Source organism: Rutilus rutilus (assembly GCF_951802725.1).
Source record: "Rutilus rutilus genome assembly, chromosome: 1".
NCBI lineage: Eukaryota > Metazoa > Chordata > Actinopteri > Cypriniformes > Leuciscidae > Rutilus > Rutilus rutilus.
Genome location: NC_140209.1, coordinates 44,675,678 through 44,701,874, shown reverse-complemented (window position 1 = coordinate 44,701,874; position 26,197 = coordinate 44,675,678). Strand labels below are relative to the sequence as shown.

Here is a 26,197-nt window from a genome sequence, read left to right as displayed (position 1 = left end):
AGGCTTATCATATCTAAATTTACCATGTGCATTTGACTGTTTGCAAATACAATGTAATAATTATAAAGCATTTGATCTACCAAAAGCAATAAGAGTAAGACAAAAACCTCAGATTTTTAAGGTGCATTGAGAAGTATGGTTATTTCCAGGGCATTTTGTCTTACATATCTTGTGTTTCATTGTTCTTTGCATCTCTGAGGAAAATTCACTAAAACATCTCTAATATGAAATGCTTTCTGATAAACTGATTATCTACAGTCAGACTTATTACAAGGCCATTCTTAAAGAGATAGTGCCCTCAAAATACCATTATTTACTCAACGTCATGTTGTTCCAAACCCATATGACTTGCTTTACTACATGCAAAACAAATGGACTACTTTTATTGTGATTTTGTGGCACTTTTTGTCATTGTTGATGCTTGAAAGCCCTAGTCCCCATCTACTATTATTGTATGGAAAAGAGCGTGAACATTCTTCCTAACATCTTAATTTATTTTCTACAGAAAGACATCATACAGAGTTGGAATGACATGAGAGTGAATAAATGACTGGATTTAAAAAAATTTTTTATAAACTATGTCCAGATTTTTGTTAGTCTGTGTGCTACAGTATGTGTGGTACACCGCAAGATAATGCTTTAATGTTGAGAAGCAACCAACGAAGGTACTTGATACAGTCACACAAGACTTTCAATAACTTTCAGATTCCATTTCACCAGTGATGGATTACAGTCATGAAAATGAATTTACAGCTCAAGATACTTATGGGAATAAGAGATGATTATACAATGTAGGGCTGTGTAACCATTTTTCTGCCCTCCTTTGAGTGAGATGCTTCATAGATTTTCAAAGATGTAAGAGACTTCCTTCTGAGATTTATGATTTATGATATGTCTTTGTCATCAAGTGTACAGCTATTTTAATATATTTTGCTGACGTTGTCCATTGGTGTTGTTCCTTTTGGACAAATATAACGGACATAAAAGATGTGGTATGGTAACTCTGGAATTACTTGGATTATTTGAGCTGTACATGACTTCATGGCCACAGTGTCCTAACCACTTTTTAATACCCACAGAGAGACACAACACTGTATTTCCTCCTGGTGGTCACATTTAAGCATCACAGTCTTTGGTCTGTGAAACTCAGGCAGAATTAAATGTAACAATTTACATAAGCATGGTTTTATGAACAATTTACATAAATCGTTTCATAAATGAGGACCTGTGTATAGCATATAGGGCCATAAAATGTATTTGGACACTTTAGACACACCTAACGAATAAAATGTCTTTGCGTTATATAAGAAAATACAAAATTACTCTATTTGATTTGAGTTTTGATCATTTTTGATCTATGCAATGAAAAACATTATTTGGCTTAGATGTTCAAATGTGTACTTGTATAGGCCTCTGTATATGCAGTTCTGCTGTTGAATAGGGAGCTCTGATTAAAACTGTGACAGAGTCAATAAATGATAGCGCTTACTCTTATTTGTATACGTGTTGTAATGAGGGGGAACATTTTGAATAATAGTAATTAAGTCACTGGTTATAAAGGATGTTATAAACAGTGTCAAATAGGAACATTTACCTTTTGTCTAATGCTGCCTGGTCTTCTTAATTCATGCTTGGATGGATGGATGGATAGATAGATAGATAGATAGATAGATAGATAGATAGATAGATAGATAGATAGATAGATAGATAGATAGATAGATAGATAGATAGATAGATAGATAGATAGATAGATAGATAGATAGATAGATGTCAAAAGTTAGCTAACACACCGAAACTTAGGAGTGAATGCAACAGACTGAATTTATTATAGCTTACATGAGATGGCAAATATGAGTCAAGAGATATTAAGCATCTAATTACCATGCTCATCAGATTATAAGCATTAATACACAATGGGAAAAACAAAATTTATTTTGTTCCTGAAAGTTCTTAGCTTGTACATAATCAGTTTATACCTGCATGAGTCATTGATCATTTTGAGAGCTGCAAATGCACATATCACTTCACCGACAGTCATGCATATTTGAATATACTCATACAGACTAATTCCAACTACAGATTAAAGTCAATGAAATGTAATACTCTTGTGCTGAATAACAAATGCATAAATTTGTTTCTTTTTGATTAGGAGTAATAGAAGTATTCTAAAAATAAGTCCCGTGGTAACAGCTGTGTTTTTTGCAACGTTAATTATGAGCAGGCTGTCACATTTTAAATTGCTGCTTTCAGATAAACCACATAGAGGGACATTCAGTTCAGCATAGTGTTTATTACCTGTTTCCCAGCAACATACAGCAACAAGATGCCAAAAGAGTGAGAAGCTCAAAGAAAGACTGCGAAACGAATCTATATGATAGTCGTTTGCTGTTAAGAGAGATCCAGCTCTACTCAAGCGCAGAGCTTTTTAGGAGACAACAGGCATCTTCTTAATGACCCGTCTGCGCACCGGGTTAGCAGGTGCTGCGCTCACGCTGGCCCTCTCTGTCTTCAGTTCGTCGATAAAGGTTTCCAATGGTCCAAACTTCTCGGTCAGCTCACCAAGATGAGTTTTCAGGGCATTGAACTCCTTGTACAAGTCGTCTAGCGCCTCAGAGAGAGGTTGGATCCTATGTGGAGTTAAAGAGAGAAAGAAATATGAGAAGCAATAACACTATAGCACAGTCACTGGTTGGAAAAGTACTTTGAGGAATATGAAGGTGAATAGTTTCCAAACCATAAGGAGCCAGGAAGTTCCCCATTAAGCACATAAAATATTTAGCTAGTTTCCAGTATAATGAAATGTTCAGCTCTAAAAAAGAACACAGTCCACATTTTAACATAACTGCAGATACCAAAATAACAATGCTGTGTTCCTGCTGTTTTCTGTCTGTGGAAAGAAAGAATGCCTGAATCTGAGAGTTTGATGTAACACATTGAACCTCATGAATGTCTACCTGGAGTAGTCAGGCAGCAATGACTGATGGTCGTTCTGCAGGAGTCCTTTAACTTGGTTCAGGATGTCAAACCTCCAGTCATCAAGCACTTGAGTCAGATTTGCTACTCCTCGCATGTTTACTTTCTCAGCTGAGGAACCGAACAGCAATACAGATTACATTTTTTATCATACGAAACAGCAGTAATATTACCTAGCGGTATTTTTTAAGTTCATATGAACCAAACAATTGTGAAACCACACTTCATAGCATAGAAGCAAAACATATAAATGCATAAATGAACCAGTATGTGTTTTATTAAACAAAAAGACATCCGCTCACAGCCGTCTCGGTAGTTCCACTCCTCTTTTGCAATGCGTCTCCTCTGACCACAGACTACGACCACGGTCATGGTCAGGAACAATAGTTTCACTATGAAACTCATCCTAGTTCTTGATGTTCCCTGCACAAGTAGCCTACAACCAAAAAAAAAAAAAAAAAGAGTATGTGAAAGCAAATTTCTTCCCCAAGAAAATGTTGAAATGACTGGCCAGGTCTTTTTCTCTAATCTGCTAAGCAGATGATGTATGTTTACTGAGAGATAAATCAAGTCCTGTGCTAAACTCACTATTAATCTTAATCCTAAAAATAATATTGGTGCATAAACACTGTATTTGGTTTCAGGGCACAATCTGTGCAGACTTGCTTGATAGCTATGCATGAAATTTTCTTCATGGTCTGTAAGAAAGCTACATTTTATAAAACAATGTACATGTAAAAATAGAATAAAAAAGAAATAAACTATATATATATAGCCTATATATATATATATATATATATATATATATATATATATATATATTTAAAAAAAAAAAATATATATATATATATATATATATATGAATATATAAAATGCATTTAACATTTTTTAAACTGATACGAAGAGCCAAAACAGATTCTTGGAATTATAGAATTGTGCAGGTCTAAATACCCATGTTTACTTACCAGTCAGAGAGTTTGGGAAGATGTGTGCTCTTTTCAAGTGCCCCTGCAGTTCTGTGTCTGGGTAGCTGCACCAGTCTGTCCCAAGACTGAAAAACACTCCCTCCTGTTTTAAAACATTCCCTCATCACACACATCTTTTCCAAACACTTGGCTTGTATGAGCAAGCCACTATGGTTTGAATGTCAAAACTCTCCCTTGAGGTTCAAAGAGTTCTTTAAGGATTTGTTTGCTTATTTGTGACTTCTGCGCCTAGAAAGTTAGCATGCACTTTAAGAGTGTGTTCTGTCATTGCCATATATGTGAAATAATACAAAAAGAAAAATTGTATTGCACCTTTTTTGCTCTTATTTATGTTTGTTTTGTAGTCTGACACGTTATTATTATTTTTTAGTAGAGATTTATAAAGGGAGCCTCTTTCATTTTAAAAGTCTGTATGGAAATATAGTTTGAGAGTTTTTAGCAAAAAATAAATTGTTAACACATGAAAAATGCCACAGAAGCTGGCATGTTTTGTTTGTGTATAATTGTTTATAGCCTATAGGCTATATAAAATGAAGAAATGGACAGCATATTCCAATGTTGTAAATGTCTTTCAGCCTCTGTCTGCAGAATAATGATATGAATATATGTCACATCCGTTTTTGAAACGGTTGCTAAGAGACAGCACGGTTGCGTCGTGTCTCTGAAAACACAGAAGGCTACATCTTTAACTTTATTAATCTTGACGTTTTTGTTTATGGGATAAAGCTACATGTAGCGATTGTGTTCGATAATGCCGCTAACAACGATTAAAGACGGCGAATACACGGCCACCGTGTACAAAATGGTCAGTGATTAACTTAGCTGCACAAGCTAACAGGCTAGCTTAGTTAACGTTAGCAGCTACTAACTTACTGTTCTCTTAAGCTATTTGCTTGCTTTTAGCGAAGCGTGTGTAGTTTTATCGAAATTATTGGCTTTTTACTAATCCTTATTTCTTTCTTTATAAGATCAAAGAAGGGCGATATGGAGACGCAATTCATATTCTGAGCAAAGAACATCAGAAACACACTAAAGTAAGTTACAGGAGTCAATCTGGACTCATTCTTTACATTGAATCAAACGTCCTTTGCTTCCAGTTGTGCTCTTTTTTGTTAAGGAAACCTTACCATATATATATATATATATATATATATATATATATATATATATATATATATATATTCCTTTATATATCCATAGTATATTGATATTTGATCTGACAATCTCTGTTTATGTCCAGTCCAGGGCTGCTCTGTCTCTCCTAGGCTACTGCTACTATCACATGCAGGACTTCACTAATGCAGCAGAGTGTTATGAACAGCTGACACAGCTTCACCCAGAGGTGGAAGACTACAAACTTTACTACGCCCAGTCTCTATATGGAGCGTGTGCATTCCCAGAGGCCATGAAGGCTACATTTCTCTTAGACAGCACAGCTAGTCATACTAAGGTAACACACTTATTAAGTTTTGTCCCATCTGCAAAGAACCTTAAACCTGTTTTGCAGTTTTGCAGCACAGGTTATTGAGTTGCTTGTTGCATCAAATTTGTAGATGTGACCATCTATCTCGAAACTGCAGTTGTCACAAAAAGATCAAAAAATTTTTTTTTAATTGTTTATTTTTGGTGCCTTATTTTGAGGAGTTCTCCACAGTTCTGGGATTCCTACAAGGTATCCTAGATTTTTATGGTAAATTTAGCATTTTATGATAAGAAGATTCATCATGAGTGATTAAAGTCACAAAGAAGCTCAGCATCTGTAAAGATCAGAGGAGAAACCCCAATTTTTTTTTAATAAATGCAGCCTTGGTGAGCATAAGGGGCTTATTTTTTAAAAAACATTTTAAAATTCTTACCGTCCCCACATTTTTAAACAGTAGTGGCAGTTAAAATAACAGTTCTCTTTTGTTTACTGTGAAGATCATAACATGTCACATTGTATCCCTTTTAAAAATAATAATATTTTAAAAAATAAATATCATTATTCATCCTAATTCTAAACAGATGATCAAACTGCAAGCTGCCATTAAATATGGAGAGGAAGATTTTTCGGGAGCAAAGGTAACATCTTTCTTTCTTCCATCATTTTTTAACCCTCATTCCATTCCAAACCCTCTCCTTCTTCCATGTGGAAAATGAATCACCATCTGACCACATGAACGTTTATTTTGTTGGAATATTTGGTATTGCTTCTCCAGACTCTGGTTGAGCAGTTGCCTCAGGATGATCCAGACTACGATGTGGATCTCGGATGTTTGCTTTATAAGGAGGGCGAGTATGAAGAGGCTTGCAAAAAGTTTATGTCCTCCATGAACGTATTGGGCTACCAGCCAGGTGAGCATGAGCTTCTTTAGCACTGGTTCCGTTGAATTATAACTGTGCGTGTTTGTGGTGTCTGCATGCAGGAGCTTAATAGACAAAACACACAAACGCACAAACTGGTCTCTCCCAGTAATTTATTTTGCCAAGAGTAGCAAAACATAACATTGACTGGTTGACCACACTGCGTAAAGGTAGTAATTTTGATTTTTATGGAAATGAATGCGGTATGGAGAACTTTTGACACTGTGATGTTTTCTAAAACTAGCTGTGCTGGACTATGTCTGATTGTTTTTTTCTGTTACAGATCTGGCATACAGTATAGCACTCTGTTACTACAGTTTAAAGCAGTACGCTTCAGCACTCAAATATATTGCAGAAATTATTGAACGTGGAATCAGAGAGCATCCAGGTACGTGTAACAGAAAATCTTTGTGCTAGATGTGCAATGTTATACTGTTAATTTCAGTGAATGATTCTTATGTCTATAGAACTCAGTATTGGAATGACAACAGAAGGCATTGATGTAAGAAGTGTCGGCAACACCCTTGTCCTGCATGAAACCGCTTTGATTGAAGCCTTTAATCTGAAAGCAGCTATTGAATACCAGCTGAAGAACTGTAAGTATAGATAAACCATCCAGCATGATGTTTCACTTTGGCGCCTTCCTATCATATACTTTTTGATGTGCACTCTATTTATTCATAGTGTATAATAAACCGCAAACCATTAGAATAATCTATGGCCTCCCAGGATTCAGTGTTTTGCTCAGTGCCTTTGTGCAAAATTTAGCATGGGGTGATACAGTGCTCTGTTTTGACTGCTTACTCTAGCAGTTACTACTATTGAACTTCAGTGAATGTAATTCAGTGATACTGGCCTCTTATCTCTAAATATTTTTGCAGATGCTGCAGCACAAGAAGCACTGACTGACATGCCCCCCAGATCAGAAGAGGTACTAAAAATGTCACCTCTGTGGTAACACTTTGCCCCCTTGACACTTGGCATTCGCATGCATTTCCTATCCGGATAGTGTCTGGATATTGTTTAGCAGAACTGCATTCAAATGTGTCTGTTCGCACTTATCCATTCTTTTGGAAAACAGCACTTACATATTGCATCAGAGGTTGCATTACCATATGTTTTCTGCAATTTACAGAATTTTTTAAAGTAACAGTAAAACAGTAATTTTTTTCATAAAGTATCTGGTCTATTGTGCTGTCCCGCTAAAAAGTAAAGGATGCTAATAGGGATTAGATCAGAAGAAAAAGGAAAAAGGTACATTTTAAAGTGCTTCTGCAAAAAAAAAACAGATCATGAGGGAAACGTGAGCAAGGATTTGGGGAGAGAAATTTGAGATTTTAAGTGTGGTCTAGTGAAATCATTTATGGAATATTGTTCATTAAATTGGGTGAGCAGATTGCAAGAACTCAGTGTCTGTTGACTTATTCATACTTTGCAAGCAGAATAAAAAGAGAAGAAGCTGCAAAAGCTCTTTAAAGACTGATAAAAATAGAGCATGATGAAAAAATTTACAACCTAGTCCATCAAAGTGATGGATCATTATTATTTGTAGCGCCACCTCATTATATGATATTTAATCAACGTGATCATTAGATATTGCTTTAATCAAAATGCATTTGCATTTATACCGTGTGGCATTTATACTTCGTCAATTGAAATCAGTGATCCACACACAATCTGATTTACACTTGACTTTAAATGCATTCAAGTGCTGTCCGATTTAAATCTGACCACCAAAAGCACCTGTTAATGTATTCATAGCACATTACTGTTTTATTACAGTATATTTCCAGGTGATTTAGTTCTTCTCATTTCTGTAGCAATGCCGAAAACAAAGGCTGCCGGATAAGATGAGATGCCTGTCAAGAGAATATTTTCTTCATTAGTTATGCTGTTTGATCTGAGCGTGCTCACTCTTGCAGGATAGCTTCTTGTGAATCAATGTCATAGGCATGCCAGTTCACATGCACACTTGCAGAACTTTTATCCTATATTGACAGACCATGTGCCGTCCATTTCAGAAGAAAGAAAACAACCAAGTCAGTTTTACTTGAATAGCACAATATAAGTTACTTAGAAGATTGTCTGTAGTTATGCACTGGGAATTTGCTGTTATTGTGATTCTGGTGCAGGTTTAATCCTTTTCTGCAGGGGTTTGTATTGTGAGAGCTGGTAAGCTCACACCTGCTGGCTGGAATGACGGTGGGCTGCAGGGACATGTTTTTGTGCTAGTTTGTGCTGGCTCCTAAAAGTTAATGAGTCCAAACAGTGATCCATCTTACATAAGCACTCATTAAATACACTGTTTCTTCCTGTAGGACAGTTCTTTTTAAACACTACATCTGTAGCTAGGACTAGCGCAAGGAATGCACCAGCGCAAATGCTATACAATATTCACATGGTTGCTATTTCAGAACGATTTAGAATTTTGGATTGAACTAACAATAATACAGTGCAATTTCACTGTTAGTTTATTGAAAAATAACTCTTCATGCATATCTTTTTTGAGAAACGCACAAGCGAACATATGCTGCCCTCTAGTGTACCAGAATGTCACTGTGATGGTTTACCATTAGTACATATGACAATTTAAAGCTAATTTATGTCAATAGCAGTTATCCTTATTTTACTCTTTTTGTCTCTTTCTATGTGTAAGAAATGCTTTTATTTTGGAAGTCTATCAACCATAGAAATGATGATTATGTCCTTTGTTTGTATCTCTTTTTTTACATTTAGGAGCTGGATCCAGTCACTCTTCACAACCAGGCCCTAATGAACATTGACACCAAGCCCACAGAGGGTTTTGAGAAACTTGCTTTTCTCCTTCAGCAAAACCCCTTCCCTCCTATCACTTTTGGCAATTTATTATTACTTTACTGTAAATACGAGGTGAGCGTACTTCATTTGATGAGTGTTCAGGAAACCAATTGGTTAGTGGCATAGAAATTATGCAACTCAGCTTTAAAGAAACTGTATTGTATTTTTCTTTCAAGAAGTGAGATTTCTTTGCTTTTTCCATCTATAGTACTTTGACCTCGCCGCAGATGTCTTGGCTGAAAATGCTCATCTCACTTACACGTTTCTCACACCGGTAAAGCAGAAATTATTTCGTAGCAATTTTATTTCCCATCAGCACAATTTTAGAATTAGAAAATGCAATCATGTAGAAACAAGTCTCTACTTTTTATTAGCCCAGATAGTCATTCCATTAATAACATCTACATTGATTCATGTGGCCATATGGCATTTGCAAGTAATAACACACCAGGTGATAATGACAGAGCTGCCTCATTCATATTGACATCGGTCCGAACTCGCATCAAGACTATTGGGCTCATTTTTGTATTCTCCTTTATAGTACCTCTATGAGTTCTTGGATGCCATGATCACATGCCAGACAGCACCTGAGGAAGTAAGTGATCTTTTGCAGAGTTTTCTGAGTTGGCAAGTACCTAGTGAGCATTTGTTTTTTGTTTTTTAATTAATTTAACTTTGTATGTGATGTAGGCTTTCCGAAAATTTGATGAAATTGCTGGAAAACTGACTGAGCAACTACGCAAGGTTACAAAACAGGTTACAGCTTGGCATTTTCCCTTATAAGAATTCACAGTAGCCTATTTATGTCTGCTTGTGTCAAAATCACTCCCTGAATACACCATTAAATCAGTGTGTCTGACACTGAAAAGGCTAATTCGAATTTAGAAACTAAAATCTCTTTCCTTTAAGGTGCAGGAAGCAAGGCATAATCGGGATGACGAATCCTTAAAAAAATATGTCCAAGACTATGACGAGGTTCTTGAGAGGTAAACTTAAGATTCATTTACATTTATTACATTTAGATGCTTTTATCCAAAGCAACTTTCATAAGAAGAGATTACTAAAGCTTCATTCTTAGATTTCTGTTCCTTACCTCATTTATGTAAATGAATGTAAAATGGTCACTGTATATAAATACGTTTTTCTTAACTTTTTTTTTAAGGTACATTCCTGTGCTAATGGCACAGGCCAAAATCTACTGGAACCGCGAGAACTACAGCATGGTGGAAAAAATCTTCCACAAGTCACTGGAGTTCTGCAATGAGCATGATACTTGGAAACTTAATGTTGCTCATGTGCTCTTCATGCAAGATAACAAATATAAAGAAGCCATTGGTTTCTATGAGCCCATCGTTAAGAAGCATTATGATAATGTAAGTATGATGTTGCTGAATGCGCTTTTCTTTTAGATGAAAATAAGAATGGTAACTTACGAAATAAAGTCAGTCCTCAGAAAGTCTGCACTCTGTAGGATGATAATTTAGAAAATCAGAAGTGTAATTTAGTAAGAATCTAGTTTGAAAACAGATTGTTCCCTTTTTTTATATACATATATTTAATATAAATCAGTAAATATTGTGTAAAATTAGTGACATTTCATCAGTTCTATGTATATCTGCAAATATCTGTATTTGGATTGGTCATTAAAAAACAACCAGTAGTATTTAGCATAAACAGTGGGATCCAGTTGTGTTTTTAAACAAATTAAAATAAGATGGTAACACTGAACTCAAGAGGGATCTGAAGACATGTAGTTCATCTTTGATGACTCATGGATTTATTGTGTATAAGATTTCCTGTGATGGTGGGTCACATTTCTATGTTGAAGTACTTGGCACAGCAGACAATTATATAACAAATCTAAACATTTAAAAAATAAAAACGTGTTCTTTGCTCCTCTGCTTGCTAGCTGGAACAGTGTAACATTCAAGAGTGTCCCTGCAAAACAAAACCCTCGGTAAAACGATCTGTGACTCTTGGAGTCTTGCTGTGTGACTGCATGGAGTTTGCAGCATGATGTTTCTTCTTCTTTTCTTTTCTTTTCTTTTTAAAGAGTGTCTGTTATTAGAATCCTTGAAATTGATTGTCACATTTTGTCCCGTAGATCCTTAACGTTAGTGCGATTGTTCTTGCTAACCTGTGCGTGTCATACATCATGACCAGCCAAAATGAAGAGGTAAAAATTAGAATCTTATTTCAATATAAATATTAATACTAATTGGAGCAGCCTTGTTTCATCATATTTTTATTTAATTTAATTTTAACCTTCTGGTCCACCTCTCTGTGTGTACAGGCAGAGGAACTGATGAGGAAGATAGAGAAAGAAGAGGAGCAGATCTCTTATGAAGAGCCAGACAAAAAAGTATTTCATCTGTGTATTGTAAACCTTGTAATCGGGTACGTACAATATTTTTACATAATTGTTAAATCAACCCATAATAACATTTTGTATCTAATCCAGTGTGTACAGGTACTATTTTTCACTTTACTTTTTCTTTCTGAAATTATAAACCAATGACATTATGAGAACAGTCTGTAAATTACTGTTCAAAAGTTTGTGGTCAGTATCTTTTTTTTATTTAATTTATTTTTTAAGAAAATTAATACTTAGAGATGCATTAAATTGATCAAAGGAGACAGTTAAAAAAGATAGGATTTCTATTTCAAATTGAAATTTTTATTCATCAAATAATCCTGAAAACAAAGATCACAGTTTCCACAAAAACATTAAGCAGCTGTTATCAACATTTATAACAGCATATTAGAATGATTATCTGTAATACTTATAATACATCATTTCTTACAGGACTTTGTACTGTGCTAAAGGGAACTATGAATTTGGTATTTCTCGTGTCATAAAGAGTCTTGAGCCATACAACAAAAAGGTAATCAATATTTAATTGAATGTTTTTAATAAAAGCCATTTTTAGTGTGTTCAGGCAGCACATACACTTTCATATTCCTTACTTGCTGTATTTCTCTCAGTCTAGCTCAGTTACCGTCCTCAACATGTTATTTTTGTGTATTCACAAATATCTATTGAAGAGGTCTTGACTGTATCCAGCTGCATAAACAGTGTTACTCAAAGAGCATTCTCGCTCTCATGACACTGTAGCAGATGTACAACACTGGATTGCTACTGCACTTCCTTTTGCACCCCATCTCTGCCTTTGGTCTCCTGTCACCCAGGAGTCTGTACTGACTATGTACATTTAAATCCCCCCCAAAAAATCATGTTTGGTTAGATGCTTTCTAAACATGTTGAATTTTTTAGGGTGACAAGGTCTTTAGCCTCAAGTTCAACCAATGTTTTCTGGTTTTACTGATGTGATTGCCATGTGATAATATATAGTTATTTGTGCTTGGGATGACAATGACGTCCTGTGTTTTTAGCTTGGAACAGACACGTGGTTCTATGCTAAGAGATGTTTTCTCTCACTACTGGAAAACATGGCCAAACACATGATCATGCTCAGGGATCCAGTGGTGCAAGAGTGCATTCAGTTCCTTGAGCACTGTGAATGTAAGTATTTCCTCTAAAGAAGTGGTCTGATCCCACAGATAGTAGAGGAGAGCCGGGAAGTTGTTAATCACAAAAAAATAAACAAATCTATCTGTAACCTTATCTTAGAAAACGACATTTATCTGAAAAGTGTTTCAACTGTCCCGGCTCTCCCCTACCTCCTAAAACAGGTTCTGTATTCAAATGTAGCTGGACTGTGCCAGCGCAAAGCTATAATCCTCCTGTAATACGGAAAGCATCAAAATCTAATCCAGTGATTATGAGTTCACTGTTGTTTTGATTGTTTAAATCAGTGGGGATGAAATGCTGTTTTCTGAAAGCTGAGATGCTAATTAATTTTCAATCCTGAGATTCTCCATGGGACTAATTACTTTTTTAACCCTCCCCTCTAGTGTACGGTAAAGATGTGCCTGCCATCATAGAGCAGCCTCTGGAGGAGGACCGCATACACATTGGCAAGAACACTGTCACATATGAATCTCGCCTGATAAAAGCTCTCTTCTATGAAGTCACAGGATGGAATGAGTAATCCTTACACATCAAATATCTATATTAGAACAAGATATTGGGACAATATTCATCACAGGCCACAATTTTCTCACTGGCATTGATGATGGTTTGACTAATAAGACATTTCAACATGGCTACTTTCTAAGCAGCTTTGGAGAGATCATGCTGTGTCTGGACTAAAGTCAAACATGCATTTTTAAGCATGCATTCTCTGTAATAATGAGCCCACAGGGGTTCACTCCCTCCAAACATGAAAGAGAAAATATTAACCAAAGAAGGGCATTTTTGTTTTCATCTAAACTAAGCTCTGTTCATGTTAAAATGATGCCTCTATTTAACCTTTTATGCTCAATGCTTTAACATGGGAGGCATTAGAATTGTACAGTTTGGTTATTTTTCCTCAGAATAAAAACTGTATCATAGTAGATTTTCTTTATTTATTATAAAGTATACATTTTGTTAATTTGATTTTATTAAAAGGTATTTTCCTGTAAAAGTTTTCCTGGCTATTTTGCCCTTCTTTGCATCGTGTGTTTTCACCTAGACAGCATTAAATCTACCACACATTCACAGAGAAGTGATCGTAGAGGAAAGAATAAATACCAAGTACATCTAAAGCCTGATAAAGAAGGAAATCGGGGTTCTGGGACCATTATCTCATTAAGCATGGCCCTTAAATTAAGGGTCTCTTCGTTATGTCCTGTTCTGAAAGGTAATAGTTGAGAAAACCTCCTAATGTGCTCACTGCAACTCCTGTCATATGACTTGAGCAGCCATCTATGAAAAGAAACATATACGAGTTAGTTTCAGACAGAAGTAATTCTTCATTTGTATTAACGACTGCATCGTTAAGAGCAAACTAACACCTGTCAGTGTTTTTTCCCTTCTTTTCACCCGTTTGTGGGGTGCATCCAGAAATTCCTCAAAGATCTGGGAGATGTCCTCTGAGGGGGAAAAACAATATCGCAATTGACAGTTTAAAAGGTCATTTAAACCGTTCATTATTAGGATATTTTTAAGTGTATATTTAACATGATTTAACTCACCTTCTTTGCCAAAACAACCCACTTCTTGGTCTTGCCATGTTAAAATAGACTGTAACCAGTCCAGTTTATAGAAGTCTGAGAATCCCTCTAAACCACATAAAAGAACTGTAAAAAAAAAATAAAAAAATGCATTAAGTGGATGTTATAAGAATTTTTCTCCATTAACTTATTCACTCTATAGCATATACTAACTGTTTTCTATGAAGATGTCCTGCATTTGGCCAGTAAGACCATTCTTGAAAATGTCCTGGTTGCTTTTTATCATGTTGGTGCAGAAGATTCTCTTATAATGTTCCACAGTTATGTTGACACGAGACAATCTCAGGTCCCCCTTGAGCATTCTGGAGCACCCTTTCTGAGGACACAAGTGTCAGACTGAAGATACACAGATTTACCTCAAAGTACACCAGAAATGTGCTTTACTTTCTCTGTTCTTAAAGGGATCGTTCACCCAAAAATGAATATTTTGTCATCACTTACTACACAAAAGAAGATATTTTAAAGAATGTTGGTAATGGTCCCCAATGACTTCCATAGTATTTTTTCCCTATGTGGAAGTAAATGGGGACAATCAAATGTTTGCGTACCAACATTCTTAAAAATATCTTCTTTCGTGTTCGACAGAAGAAAGAAACTCATACAGGTTTGGAACAACTTGAGGGTGAGAGTAAATATTTGTTTTTGGGTGAACTATGCCTTTAACAAAAGGTAAACAATCATTTGCTTATACAATAGTAAAGACTAATAGAGTGGTTACCATTGTTCCTATCATGAAGTACAGTAGCTGGTGGGACAGGGAATAGTGTGGACATCCAAACTGTGTCATTGTGTCTCTACAGGACTTAGTCACAATACATGGGGTTCCATTGTCTTTCCTTTCAATAAAATAACAGTTAGGCTACCTTATTGACTGATATTTATACCTTTTTGATTGTATTTTTATTATATTCTACAATCGTCTTACCATGTTCCTAGAAGGAGAGTCATGCACTTGTCACTCAGGTGCTCATCATAGCACTCCATAGACTTCACTGAGGTATAAACCAGCGAGGGGTCTGTGGAGCCCCATTCTGCAGGCAGGGACCAAAAGGAGCTGTGCAAAATGGGCTCAAACTCTGCTCAGGAGAAACAGTTCAGGTTTTCTATGTCATTATTAGACTGGATTTTGAATAGGGTTTCTTTTCAAAGTAATGAGTGTTACCTTTGAAGTAATTGGGGTCTGTCTCCTGAAGAGCGTTGACGGCAGTAGAAAGGCTCTTGTTCAGTCTCTTCAGCATTGAAACAGCTGCTGCGCGCTGAGAGAGACTCAAAAAATCCGAATGCGGCCAAGTTCGTGTTGCCTTCCGCAGCTGCGCTGAATTATATAAACAGACATACGATACGGCTGTGGTGAACCTCGATGGATTATTTACTTCAGAAAACCATCAGATTATGGGGGCCCTTTATATAAAGCACTGAACCCTCCAAAAGGAGGTCAACATAAAACGTTGAGGTTCTAAAAATGTACTTTATAAATCTGTAAACAACTCAGACAACGTGCAGTAATTAGAAAGATTACAGAAACCGGAATAGATTTTACGTATCACAAATATAATCATACTTTTTTTTAGTGTTTTGTTTAAAAAGTCATTAAGAAACAATATGGTTGGGCTATATAGCTTAACAGCGCAAGTGGCGCCTAAAGACAACACTGATTGCGCGAGGAGAACCTCAACAGACTCGAATTACTGATAGACATTCATCGACAATCCTGAAACGAACTGGGCTCAGTTAATTTTACAACCGAGTCCAGTGTCAAGTAAATCGGTCCATTAAAATAAGACTCTTGAAAAGCTACATGAAAGATGTTTTTGTTCTGTAGGCTACATTGCAAACTTATAATAGGCTAATCAATAAAAAAAGTTGAATTATTATGGCACTCAAACAAACGTGTTTTAAAACACAGCCTGTTTGAATAGATTCAAACTGTAACATAATGGTTTACCTTGAAGTATTATGTATCCAACAACACCGTCCAGGTTGATGTTTCTGCCCTGCATATCAAAGTATGTGATTCCCTTGGATAAACTCATAAGTATGTTATCAATCACATCCTGGTTTGATAAATCAATTGTAGACGAGAGAAAGATAAGTACAAGGAAAGGAAACCACATTTTAAGAGCTATATAGAACATTAAAAAACAAACGGGGCAAAACGTTAATGGACGAGTAGTCTATCCAGTAGCTGTTTTCCTTATTTAAAAGGCGAAGCTGTTTGACTAAGCAAATCCATCACGTGACTCAGGTCCCCTGAAACCGTGGGGTGCCACAGTTTGAATAATTGCTTTAGCTTAAAAATAATAATTTCTTTCTTTCTTTCTTTCTTTCTTTCTTTCTTTCTTTCTTTCTTTCTTTCTTTCTTTCTTTCTTTCTTTCTTTCTTTCTTTCTTTCTTTCTTTCTTTCTTTCTTTATGGTTCTCTGTTTGTACATCATCTGTAAAAAGCATCTTTCTGCATTGACGATAACATCAAAAACATCTGGAATAATAATAGGCTAATAATAATATTTGCAAGCCGCAAATATAATATTTTAGTAGTTTATTATATTACATGTTTTACCTGTGACCAGTTCTTTTTGGTAGGTTCTTAAATTGTTTGAAATTTACGTTTTTGTTAATGATTGGATTATGGAATTTAATATGCTAGGCTTCTAATTTTTTAGTGTTTCTAATATTTACTTTTTTCATGTTGTAAGCTACATATGTAAATAATATATAATATAATATATATATATAGCCTACACAATGTGTGCAATGATAATAAAAGCATACAGATGAATTATGACATTCAGAATTATTCAAATGTTTGTTTAATTAATTTGTTGTTAGGAACTGTATACTTTTAGCGATTATTAACATCAAAATCCCTTCAAAATGTACGAACGACATGACTGACATGTTGTTTAAGAATGTTAATGCAATTTATAGGTGTATTCGCTGTGGTTCGTGTCTCTTTAAATTTCATGTCCTACTTTAAGCCACGTCATAGTCAGGAAAACACAATGGCGGATGCCAATGCGGCAGTAGCTGTGGTGACAGTTTCATTGGTTGTTTTAGGACTTTTATCGGGGCTAAGCTTATCGTGGGCTCTTCTACCGGTCGCTGTAGTGGTGCTTATTTTTGTACTAGCCAGTGGATTAAGGGGGCGAGATGAACTTGCACATTTGAACGTTTGCGTGTTGGTGCTGGGAGATATAGGGCGCAGTCCTCGCATGCAGTATCATGCGCTCTCTCTCAGCAGACATGGATACAGTGTCACCTTAATTGGCTTTCTTGGTATATACATTTTAACGCATGGACTTCTCATTGCATCAATTTTTTGCTTTTATGCATGATACCAAATGCCCATAAATGTAGCCCCCATGTCTGTAAGGAATGCTAATAAACGACAAATCACGTAGATATGCATTATACAGGTCACAGTGCTAGTTTTTAGCACCTCTAACACTGGCATTTTGCTCACATAGGTTCTAAACCTCATCAAGACATTCTTGAGGATGACAGGATAGACATACTTCCTATTTCAGAACTAATGGGGCTTAGAGGTAACACAAACATATAATATAAAGAATACCCGCAAGCACAACAGACCATGGACAGTCGTTCTGATATAAAGAATGTAATCTTCATTTTCCTTTCAGTTGGCCCCAAAATTTTCAGGTATGTTTCAAAGGTGATACTCCAGTCTTTCCAGCTGTTCTATGTGTTGATGAAGCTTGAGGACCAAGGCTATATCCTTATGCAGGTGTCTGTCTATTTTATCAAGTAATTTTGATATCTGATTATGTCTTAAAGTGAAATTTTAAGTCACATCTGTGCATTCCATAGAACCCTCCAGGACTGCCAGCTATAGCAGTGGCATGGGTGGCCAGTCGTTTCAGGGGAAACCAGTTCATCATAGACTGGCACAACTATGGATACTCCATAATGGCTCTTACTCATGGGGAGAATCATCTAATTGTTACGGTGGCAAAATGGTAAGTAACACATGAAAAATATCTCTTAAAGACACTATTTTAAGTGGTATTTGGAAAATGTCTGAACTGTGCTTTGTGTTGGCAGGTATGAGAAACTCTTTGGATGTTTCTCGGATCATAACTTATGTGTCACTAACGCAATGAGGGAAGATCTTCGGAAGAACTGGAATATTGAGTATGTTTAATGTAAATTTGTTTTATTTTTTATTAAATCAAATAATATTAATAGTAATAATAATAAAACTTGAATTTCTTTACAAGACAAGCCAGTTTATTAATCTTGCAATTGTAGGGCAACCACATTATATGACAAGCCACCCTCGATATTCAGAGAAACACCTCTGAAACTTCAACATGAGCTGTTTGTCAGAATGAGCAGTGTTTATTCACCATTTAGGCCTAGGTAAGTATTTTCATGTTGAGCCATTTGCTCTTATTCCATTAAATCGCACAGATAGTAGTTAATACCAGTCAGCTCTGTTCCCATTTAGGTTTTGTCATTTTATTAGTGCTTTACATATTCCTCTTTATAACTTCTTAGTTCTGATGTCACTAAGGAGCACATGGAACTGACAGCCTTCACAGAGCGAAACACTCATACAGGTGCTGTGACGCGCTCTGCTGGACGACCTGCTCTGCTTATCAGCAGCACCAGCTGGACGGGTCAGTGCCGTCTACACTGAGCTATAGGGATGTTGTCCTTTGTTCGCTTAATTGAAATGTCCTAACTCTTCATTATTTATGTTCTCTAACAGAGGATGAAGACTTCTCAATTCTTTTACAAGCCCTTCAAGGTTATTATTATTATTTTTATCTCTCCATATACACTACTGTTCAAAAGTTTGAAGTTAGTAAAAAGTTTCAAACAAATTAGTATGTTTATTCCGCAAGGATGCATTAAAATAAAAGAAAATCCAAATAAATTGTGTTCTTTTGAATTTTCTATTAATCAAAGAACCTAAAAAAGTGTATTAGTTTCCACAAAAAAAGAAAAGAAAAAAGCAGCACTGTTTTCAACATTAATAAGAAAAAGCAAAACAGGATCACGTTACACGCTTTGCCATCACAATTACATTTTAAAAATATATTAAAATAGAAAACTGTTCTTTTAAATTCTAATATAAATAATATTTTACAATATTAGTGTTTTTATTATATATTCATCTTTTCAATATTTTAAAACCTATTAGACTATGTAATCTCCAACATCTGATTTATTTCCATCTCCAATAGAGTATGAGAAGTTTGTTGAGGAAGAGGACAAACTTCCATCATTGGTCTGCGTGATTACAGGTACACAACACTGAGTCTAATATGAATAAATGTTCAGCCTGTGTTTGTATGTTTCAAACACTTTGATTTGTCAATACAGGTAAAGGTCCTCAGAAGGAGTATTACAAGAAGCTGATCGACTCTAAAGAATTTCAACATGTCAAGATTTGCACTCCATGGCTGGAAGCAGAGGATTATCCAGTTTTACTTGGTACGTGGAACTCATCATCAACCATTTAAACTTCATAGTCCAGGTTTTCACATTTTGCTGACCCCTGGTTGTTTTGCCTTAAAATACATGCATTTACATGAGCTTGCTGTTCTCGGCACAGGTTCTGCTGATCTTGGGGTCTGCTTGCACAAATCCTCCAGTGGTCTTGACCTTCCGATGAAAGTGGTTGACATGTTTGGATGTTGTCTTCCAGTCTGTGCCATACACTTTCGGTGGTAAGATTGTGAGATCCGTTATGCTAACTACATATGTTAGGTGTCATGCAGGGAACAGTTACATCTGCTCATTATCTGTATCTTGTTAGCTTGCATGAGTTGGTGAAACACGAGGAGAATGGGCTCATTTTCAAAGACTCCAATGAGCTGTCTCAACAGTTAAAGGCAAGACATTTAAGATCAAGACTTTTCTCTTCAATATCTTGAATCCCTTGTGATAAATGCTCACGGCTAATTCTGGTATCTATGTAGCTTCTGTTTTCAGACTTCCCTGGTGATCAGGGGAAACTGGGCATCTTCAGGAAGAATCTAAGGGAAAGTAGGCAGCAGCGCTGGAATGAGAATTGGGACCAAAACGTCCTTCCGCTTATTAAAGAGCACTGCGACTGACCATCTAGGTGATGGGCTCATGTAGCATCCTCTCAAATCCTTTGACTCCCATTCTATGGAAAGTTACTGTCAGGTATTTGCACAGGGTACATATTTTTAAGCTAACTGTCCCCACAATGGGACAATCAGGATTGCAGCAATGCTACTGGGAAAGACTTGAATATGAGATTAAAAAGCACACTTTCCTTGTAAATAATATGTAAATAAACACTTTATTACAAAGAGATCGTTTTTGTCATACATATATTTTGATCATTTCTATAGTGGAGGCTCGGTTGTATGGAAATACTTGAGCAACAGAATCTTTCATGATGACATGTCTCAGTCCAGCCCTTTCTGTAAATAAATGAAATGTTTCATCTATCATGAAGAATCAGGAATAATGAAAATGTTTTAAACCAATAGTGTAATGGAATAGAAAAGTATTAATAGTATGAAACCTACCCAATTCTTCCTTGAAACAGTCATACGTCTGTGGGTTACGTACAGTAGATGCAATGTAAACATCAGGATGGTTTTCTTGAACTTTGCAGTTTAGAAGCCTGCTCAGCAGCTTCACCAAGCAAGCAATTATGTCAGGATCGTACACCACATCTGGTTCAAACAAACAGAGCAATGTTACTGAAGACTTCTCAGACAATATATGTTATTCAGAGACCTTCTAATCATTCAATTAGAATAAATCACATTAGAAAGTATAATGCGTGTAATCTTGAAAGTATTTCATTTGTGAATGACAATATTCACATTTTATGTGTGTAATATACAAAACACATGTTTTGTGTCACCTGAAGCAATGATGGTGTTGGCCTGTATTCTTTGCAGCTGTTCATCAGACACATTTTCCCAGTGCAGTTCCTCCACGCTCACTGATGCACTGTTGCTGTCAGAGTTAGTTAAGCAGTTTGTGATATTGTCCTTCAGCCTCTGGAGCACAGTTTGATGGCAGTCGCTGAAGATATATTTGGTTGGGCTGGATGATCGACATACTACAATGCCCGTAAGTCCAATTCCACTGCCCAGCTCTAGCACTGTCCTGCATGTACAGCCCAAATGTAAATTTATGGCAGCATAAATGTAATAATTTAAACAATTAACAAAATAAAGTCACTTCACTTTATTCAGACCTTCATAAGTAGCTTGTCACTCTGTTCTTGTTTCTCATACGCTACTGTTCAAAAGTTTGGGGTCGGTAATGTTTTTGAAAGAAATCTTTGCTTTATCGTGAAATCTTATTACAAATTAAAATAGCATTTTATTCTATTTTCTATTTTAAAGTAGTTTAATTTATTCCTGTGACGCCAAAGCTAAATTTTCAGCATCATTACTCCAGTCTTCAGTGTCACATGATAATTCAGAAACCATTCTAATCTGCTGATTTGATTTCTTACTATCAATGTTGAACACAGTTGTGCTGCCAAATTTTTTTTGTGTGTAGAAACCATGATACATTTCTTTAAAGATTCTTTGAATACAATGTTCAAAAGAACAGCATTCATTGGGAATAAATTTTGTAGCAATGTAAAAGTCAGTGAGTCACCTTTGAAAAATTTAATGTATCCATTCTGAAAAAAAAAAAAAAAACAATTTGAACAGTAGTGTATATATAATTAAATGCAATTTTAAATTACTAATTATATTATCAATTTAAGTGACTTAAGATTATTTTTACTTGATTAATGACAGAGCAATAGTATTTCTAATTAATTTTATTACACATTTCTTTCCCCCCCTCAAAACGCTAAAATATTACATAAACATTAAATGGCGGTAATCCCAGATTTTCAGTGTTGTCTCAGATTTGTGGATATATATCCACTGTATAACATAAAATGATATAATATAAAGAAACAACAAATGTAATCAACCAGAGAGCTGTGAAGTGTCAGACTTGCTTGCTTTTGAAGATGTGTGTATTTTCCAGAGCCCATTCAGCCAGGTACAGGGCGGCCTCCCAGGTAACCAGACCTGTGGTTCCCTGAGCGATGAGGGCCACGTTCTCTGCTAGACTAACCGCATCTCCTGTTGGCTTTTGAGATCGAACACTTTCTGATATGTGTCCCTGGATCACAAAACCAGTCACAAGTAGCACGTGTATATTTGTGGCAAAAGCCAACAATACATTGTATGGGACAAAATGATCGATTTTTCTTTTATGCCAAAAAATCATTAGGATATTAAGTAAAGATCATGGTCCATGAAGATATTTTGTACGTTTCCTACTGTAAATATATAAAAGTTTATTTTTGTGAGTGAATGCAGCACAATTGCGAACATAAATGGACAACTTTAAAAGTGATTTTTTTCAATGTTTTGATTTTTCTGCACCCTCAGATTCCAGATTTTCAGATAGTTGTATCTCGGCCAAATATTGTCCTATCCTAACAGAGAATACATCAATGGAAAGCTTATTTATTCAGATTTCATATGATGTATAAATCTCAATTTCAGAAATTTGACCCATGTGACTGGGTTTGTGGTCCAGGGTCACATATTGTAACTGTTATAAGGAATAAGGTCCAGTTCTAATATCATCTAACTTACCAGAAAGTAGGTTTTGTAGCATACATCCTCCTCCTGAGCACACATGAGCTTGCCAAGCGCTTCATACAGTTCATCCAGAGGTTCAGCAGCTATCATCTCATGCTACAAAAATAATTCTTCAAATTAAACAAGCAGTATCTCAAAATCAGTAGAAAAAGTGTAAAACATGTTTTATAAGGTTATGTAAAGAAACAAAGCCAACCCTTTTTATCAATTCTGTTAGGAAGCGTCTTCTGTATTTTAAAGAGGGGGGACTCTTGCGACAAATGGGATGCAAACATGTCTGCAAAAAAAGTTACTTTAATTGTATTAATTGACTCATTCGTTCACTTTCACAGTAGCTTCTTTACCTTCTGAAGAATGTCCATTATGATGTCTGAAGTTGTAAGTTCTTTGTCTAAAGACTACAAAAACATTTTGTGTTAATCATGGAACAAAAGAAGACATAAAAAAAACAATCGTAAGTAATGTTTAATACACTGATGTTGCAAGTCAATGCGCTACTTACATCCCATGGAAATGTATTTAAAAGTCCCATAGCGAAGAAGTTCACTTGAAAGGAATGTATGACGTCTTTTCTAGTTTTGTGGCCCATTTCCTTCTTATATAGCTAATCTCTTTAAAACACCCAAATATGCTTGCTACTGATATTACTAGAGTATGCGGAAGATGCATGTGCGATACCATGGTGAATTTCTTCGTGTGTATGAGTCCAGAAATGTTGTGGTTCGAGCGCCACCGTCGGGTTGGTTGTGCAGCAGAATCATATGACCACGTACTATGCCTCGCCCACGTGAATCTCAGCAAGTAGTTTTCTGTTATTTTCTAAAAGTGTTTTATAAATGTAGGCTAAGCCTATTAATGTTGAACCATTTATTAGAAAGTGTTCTACATCTGGCATGATATGATGATTAAGATGGACATGCAATTATCTGAGGCTGCAGCTGCCAAAACATTTTATTGCTTGTGCATAATTGTATAATACGTTCTAAATATATTCTCTGACTGACCAGATGACAAAACCGAAATCCTGAGATCAGTTAGGCTATTATTTTTCATTTTCTCCGTTGTTCAGTCTTTTTTTTTTTTACCCTAGTTAATCAGTGTTTTCGATTGGGGGAAAAAGAGTAAGCCACTGTTTAAAACTCAATAAAACTGTCAAATTGACTGTGTAAACTGACATTGTTTCTTTCAAATTGCATTAGGGCTGCACGATTTTCCAGTAGCACCTCAATGCAGTAGGCTACACGAGATCCGGGCGGCGGAGTTGGATCCAGATATAAGGGGTGGAGATTGGTGGGTTTAGGGGTGGGTTTAGGGATCAGAGGGTGGAGATGGGTAGGTTTAGGTATATGTAAGGTGGGAGGAGTTGGATCTGGATCCGACTCCTCCCCGTGGATTTCATGTTCTGCAGTGAGGACCATCTCCGATTTGGGGAAAATCTTTTTTTGTCTTGTCGCGCATGAATGGTTTAAATTAAAAGTATTTGCATGAATAAGAGCGGGATCATAACACTAGCTAAAGGATGACACAAATTAACAGATGCTGCTAGCAATAATAACAATAATTGCGTAAACAGCCCTAAAAAAAATAAAAATAGGTTTAAATTTTATTTTATTCCCCAAGCAATCAAGTTTTTAAATTCTCCTCCTTCCAGTACGGCAATATTGCAATATTTCGCTATATATAGCGATTGCGATATTATTAATCGTGCAGCACTAAATTGCATAGGCTATAGCCCTTGTAGTCCGTGAGGCAGACCCCCAAATTTCAGAAATTAGTATCATAAGAGGGCACCAATGTTGCTCTTTTTTATTCAACAGAGGGATGTCCCTGGACCACAAAAATGCATGATAGCAATTCTTAGTGGGTAGCTTAAGGTACAAAAATCACCAATTTTATGTATGACCCTCCCAAAATTTGTCGAATTCAACGTAAAGTCAGTTATTTCTTTAATTCATTATTTTTGGTACCAAAACATTTATACTTGGTGATATCTAGGTTGGAATATTGTCAAAACTTTAACTTGTTTCAATAATATAGTTATTATGATTATTTTTCTGCATAAAACATAGTGGTACAGCTTTCACTCATTGTTTTAAACTGAAGACCAGTCAGTATATGCTTCCATGTAACAATATATTATACAATTATTGATTAATCTATCAAGTCAATTCATTGTATGCTAATTACCATGGATAACTAAACAACAAGTGAAGTGAATGCTAATTGCCCAAATTGTACATACACACAATGTACATACATTGTCAAACACATTTACAGCAGCAAAGAAAGCTAAAGTGAAATGAGATCAGGTGATGATGGTTACCTGTTGATGGTTTTATAATCATCATGAAACAGCCTGATTCACTGAGATTTTTATAATCTAACAATTGTGTTGTACCGTTAATATTTTCACATCACAAACCCTGTGTTACTGAAGCATCAGATCCAGCAATATTACAATCAGTTAGATTTTAACAAACATGAGCAGGCAAAAGTCAGTTTAATATGACACACACAGACATCAACAATCAGCGTATGAATCTCAACAATGGTGAAAATCAAAAGTGCCTTGCTGCAATGCATGCTGGGTACCAGCATAGTACAAAACTCCCAGCATGCATTGCAACATGGATAACTTATGCAGCTGAATTGTACTATAATTTTGTTTAATTCTAAATATTTTGTTTTATTTTTTGCTGTGAATTAGTAGCTTTTCAGTGATGTTCTGAATTGATCTGTTTAAATATTTGTGATTGTCACCATTGTTGAGATTCATACGCTGATTGTTGATGTCTGTGTCTGTCAGCATAAGCTTTAGTGGTGGGCGATACTCCAAATTTTGGTATCGATCTGAGACCAAGTAAATACAGGGCCAGTATCGCCGATACCAATACTTTTTAATTTTAAAAGCATGCACTTGAACTTGTATGCACTTTCCTGTGCTAGAGCAGTGTGTCATGATTTATGAGGTGAATGCATCATTAATATGCTAAATCTGAAAACGTTTTAATGACTACTAAATATTTTGTGATTTGTGCTCTCAACTCGCCTATAATTATTAGTCAGTGACTTTTACAAAACTACCCTAATTATAGTAAAAGTGCTATTGTACACTAGCCTATACTGTTCAAAAGTTTGGGGTCTGTAAGATTTTTTATTCTCTTCTGCATTTATTTGATCAAAAATACAGTAAAAACTGTAATATTACAATTTAACATAGGCTATCTGTTTTCTATGTCATACTAAACTGTAATTTATTCAATTGATCAAAGCGTAATTTTCGGCATCATTACTCCAGTTATGATGATAATTCATTTTAATATGC

The 26,197-nt window shown here is 35.7% G+C and overlaps 5 protein-coding genes across 10 annotated transcripts; 2 read left to right on the top strand and 3 right to left on the bottom strand.

The window, feature by feature from the left end:
• Positions 1 to 1,802: 1,802 nt before the first annotated feature.
• On the bottom strand, positions 1,803 to 4,590 carry LOC311300381 (uncharacterized protein). The gene is made up of 4 exons (XM_084424626.1): positions 3,939 to 4,590; positions 3,276 to 3,409; positions 2,955 to 3,084; positions 1,803 to 2,627 (listed from the first exon to the last, which is right to left on the bottom strand). Exons 1-4 carry the CDS (start codon positions 4,070 to 4,072, stop codon positions 2,426 to 2,428), a joined length of 600 nt encoding a protein of 199 aa, XP_084280752.1. The 5' UTR covers positions 4,073 to 4,590; the 3' UTR covers positions 1,803 to 2,425.
• A 39-nt stretch (positions 4,591 to 4,629) lies between these two features.
• On the top strand, positions 4,630 to 13,797 carry ift70 (intraflagellar transport 70). 2 transcript variants are annotated; one of them, XM_084424599.1, is made up of 19 exons: positions 4,630 to 4,764; positions 4,928 to 4,993; positions 5,200 to 5,409; positions 5,964 to 6,020; positions 6,158 to 6,293; positions 6,586 to 6,690; positions 6,770 to 6,898; positions 7,184 to 7,233; positions 9,039 to 9,191; positions 9,328 to 9,393; positions 9,661 to 9,714; positions 9,810 to 9,875; positions 10,035 to 10,105; positions 10,282 to 10,492; positions 11,224 to 11,295; positions 11,413 to 11,516; positions 11,926 to 12,004; positions 12,513 to 12,642; positions 13,035 to 13,797. In XM_084424599.1, exons 1-19 carry the CDS (start codon positions 4,711 to 4,713, stop codon positions 13,169 to 13,171), a joined length of 1,950 nt encoding a protein of 649 aa, XP_084280725.1. In that variant the 5' UTR covers positions 4,630 to 4,710; the 3' UTR covers positions 13,172 to 13,797. The 2 variants fall into 2 exon arrangements, with proteins under 2 accessions (XP_084280725.1, XP_084280724.1); XM_084424598.1 differs by having other exon boundaries at positions 10,029 to 10,105.
• On the bottom strand, positions 13,797 to 16,414 carry cUnh16orf89 (chromosome Un C16orf89 homolog). Of its 2 annotated transcripts, XM_084424619.1 has the most exons (8): positions 16,183 to 16,414; positions 15,400 to 15,552; positions 15,163 to 15,313; positions 14,956 to 15,073; positions 14,391 to 14,553; positions 14,199 to 14,303; positions 14,019 to 14,096; positions 13,797 to 13,929 (listed from the first exon to the last, which is right to left on the bottom strand). In XM_084424619.1, exons 1-8 carry the CDS (start codon positions 16,370 to 16,372, stop codon positions 13,826 to 13,828), a joined length of 1,062 nt encoding a protein of 353 aa, XP_084280745.1. In that variant the 5' UTR covers positions 16,373 to 16,414; the 3' UTR covers positions 13,797 to 13,825. The 2 variants fall into 2 exon arrangements, with proteins under 2 accessions (XP_084280745.1, XP_084280744.1); XM_084424618.1 differs by having other exon boundaries at positions 14,019 to 14,303.
• Positions 16,415 to 17,224: 810 nt separating this feature from the next.
• On the top strand, positions 17,225 to 20,422 carry alg1 (ALG1 chitobiosyldiphosphodolichol beta-mannosyltransferase). The gene is made up of 13 exons (XM_084435053.1): positions 17,225 to 17,512; positions 17,704 to 17,781; positions 17,878 to 17,981; positions 18,065 to 18,213; positions 18,299 to 18,388; positions 18,506 to 18,616; positions 18,755 to 18,876; positions 18,969 to 19,007; positions 19,447 to 19,506; positions 19,586 to 19,696; positions 19,818 to 19,932; positions 20,022 to 20,097; positions 20,185 to 20,422. The coding sequence occupies exons 1-13, from the start codon at positions 17,239 to 17,241 to the stop codon at positions 20,320 to 20,322; spliced, it is 1,467 nt and encodes a 488-aa protein (XP_084291179.1). The 5' UTR covers positions 17,225 to 17,238; the 3' UTR covers positions 20,323 to 20,422.
• Positions 20,423 to 20,515: 93 nt separating this feature from the next.
• eef2kmt (eukaryotic elongation factor 2 lysine methyltransferase) lies at positions 20,516 to 23,653 on the bottom strand. Of its 4 annotated transcripts, none has more exons than XM_084435062.1 (8): positions 23,375 to 23,653; positions 23,217 to 23,270; positions 23,069 to 23,149; positions 22,867 to 22,968; positions 22,218 to 22,384; positions 21,111 to 21,358; positions 20,767 to 20,916; positions 20,516 to 20,658 (listed from the first exon to the last, which is right to left on the bottom strand). In XM_084435062.1, exons 1-8 carry the CDS (start codon positions 23,459 to 23,461, stop codon positions 20,558 to 20,560), a joined length of 990 nt encoding a protein of 329 aa, XP_084291188.1. In that variant the 5' UTR covers positions 23,462 to 23,653; the 3' UTR covers positions 20,516 to 20,557. The 4 variants fall into 4 exon arrangements, with proteins under 4 accessions (XP_084291188.1, XP_084291189.1, XP_084291191.1 ...); XM_084435063.1 differs by having other exon boundaries at positions 22,218 to 22,351; XM_084435065.1 differs by lacking the exon at positions 23,069 to 23,149 and having other exon boundaries at positions 23,375 to 23,579.
• Between the last annotated feature and the right edge of the window lie 2,544 nt (positions 23,654 to 26,197).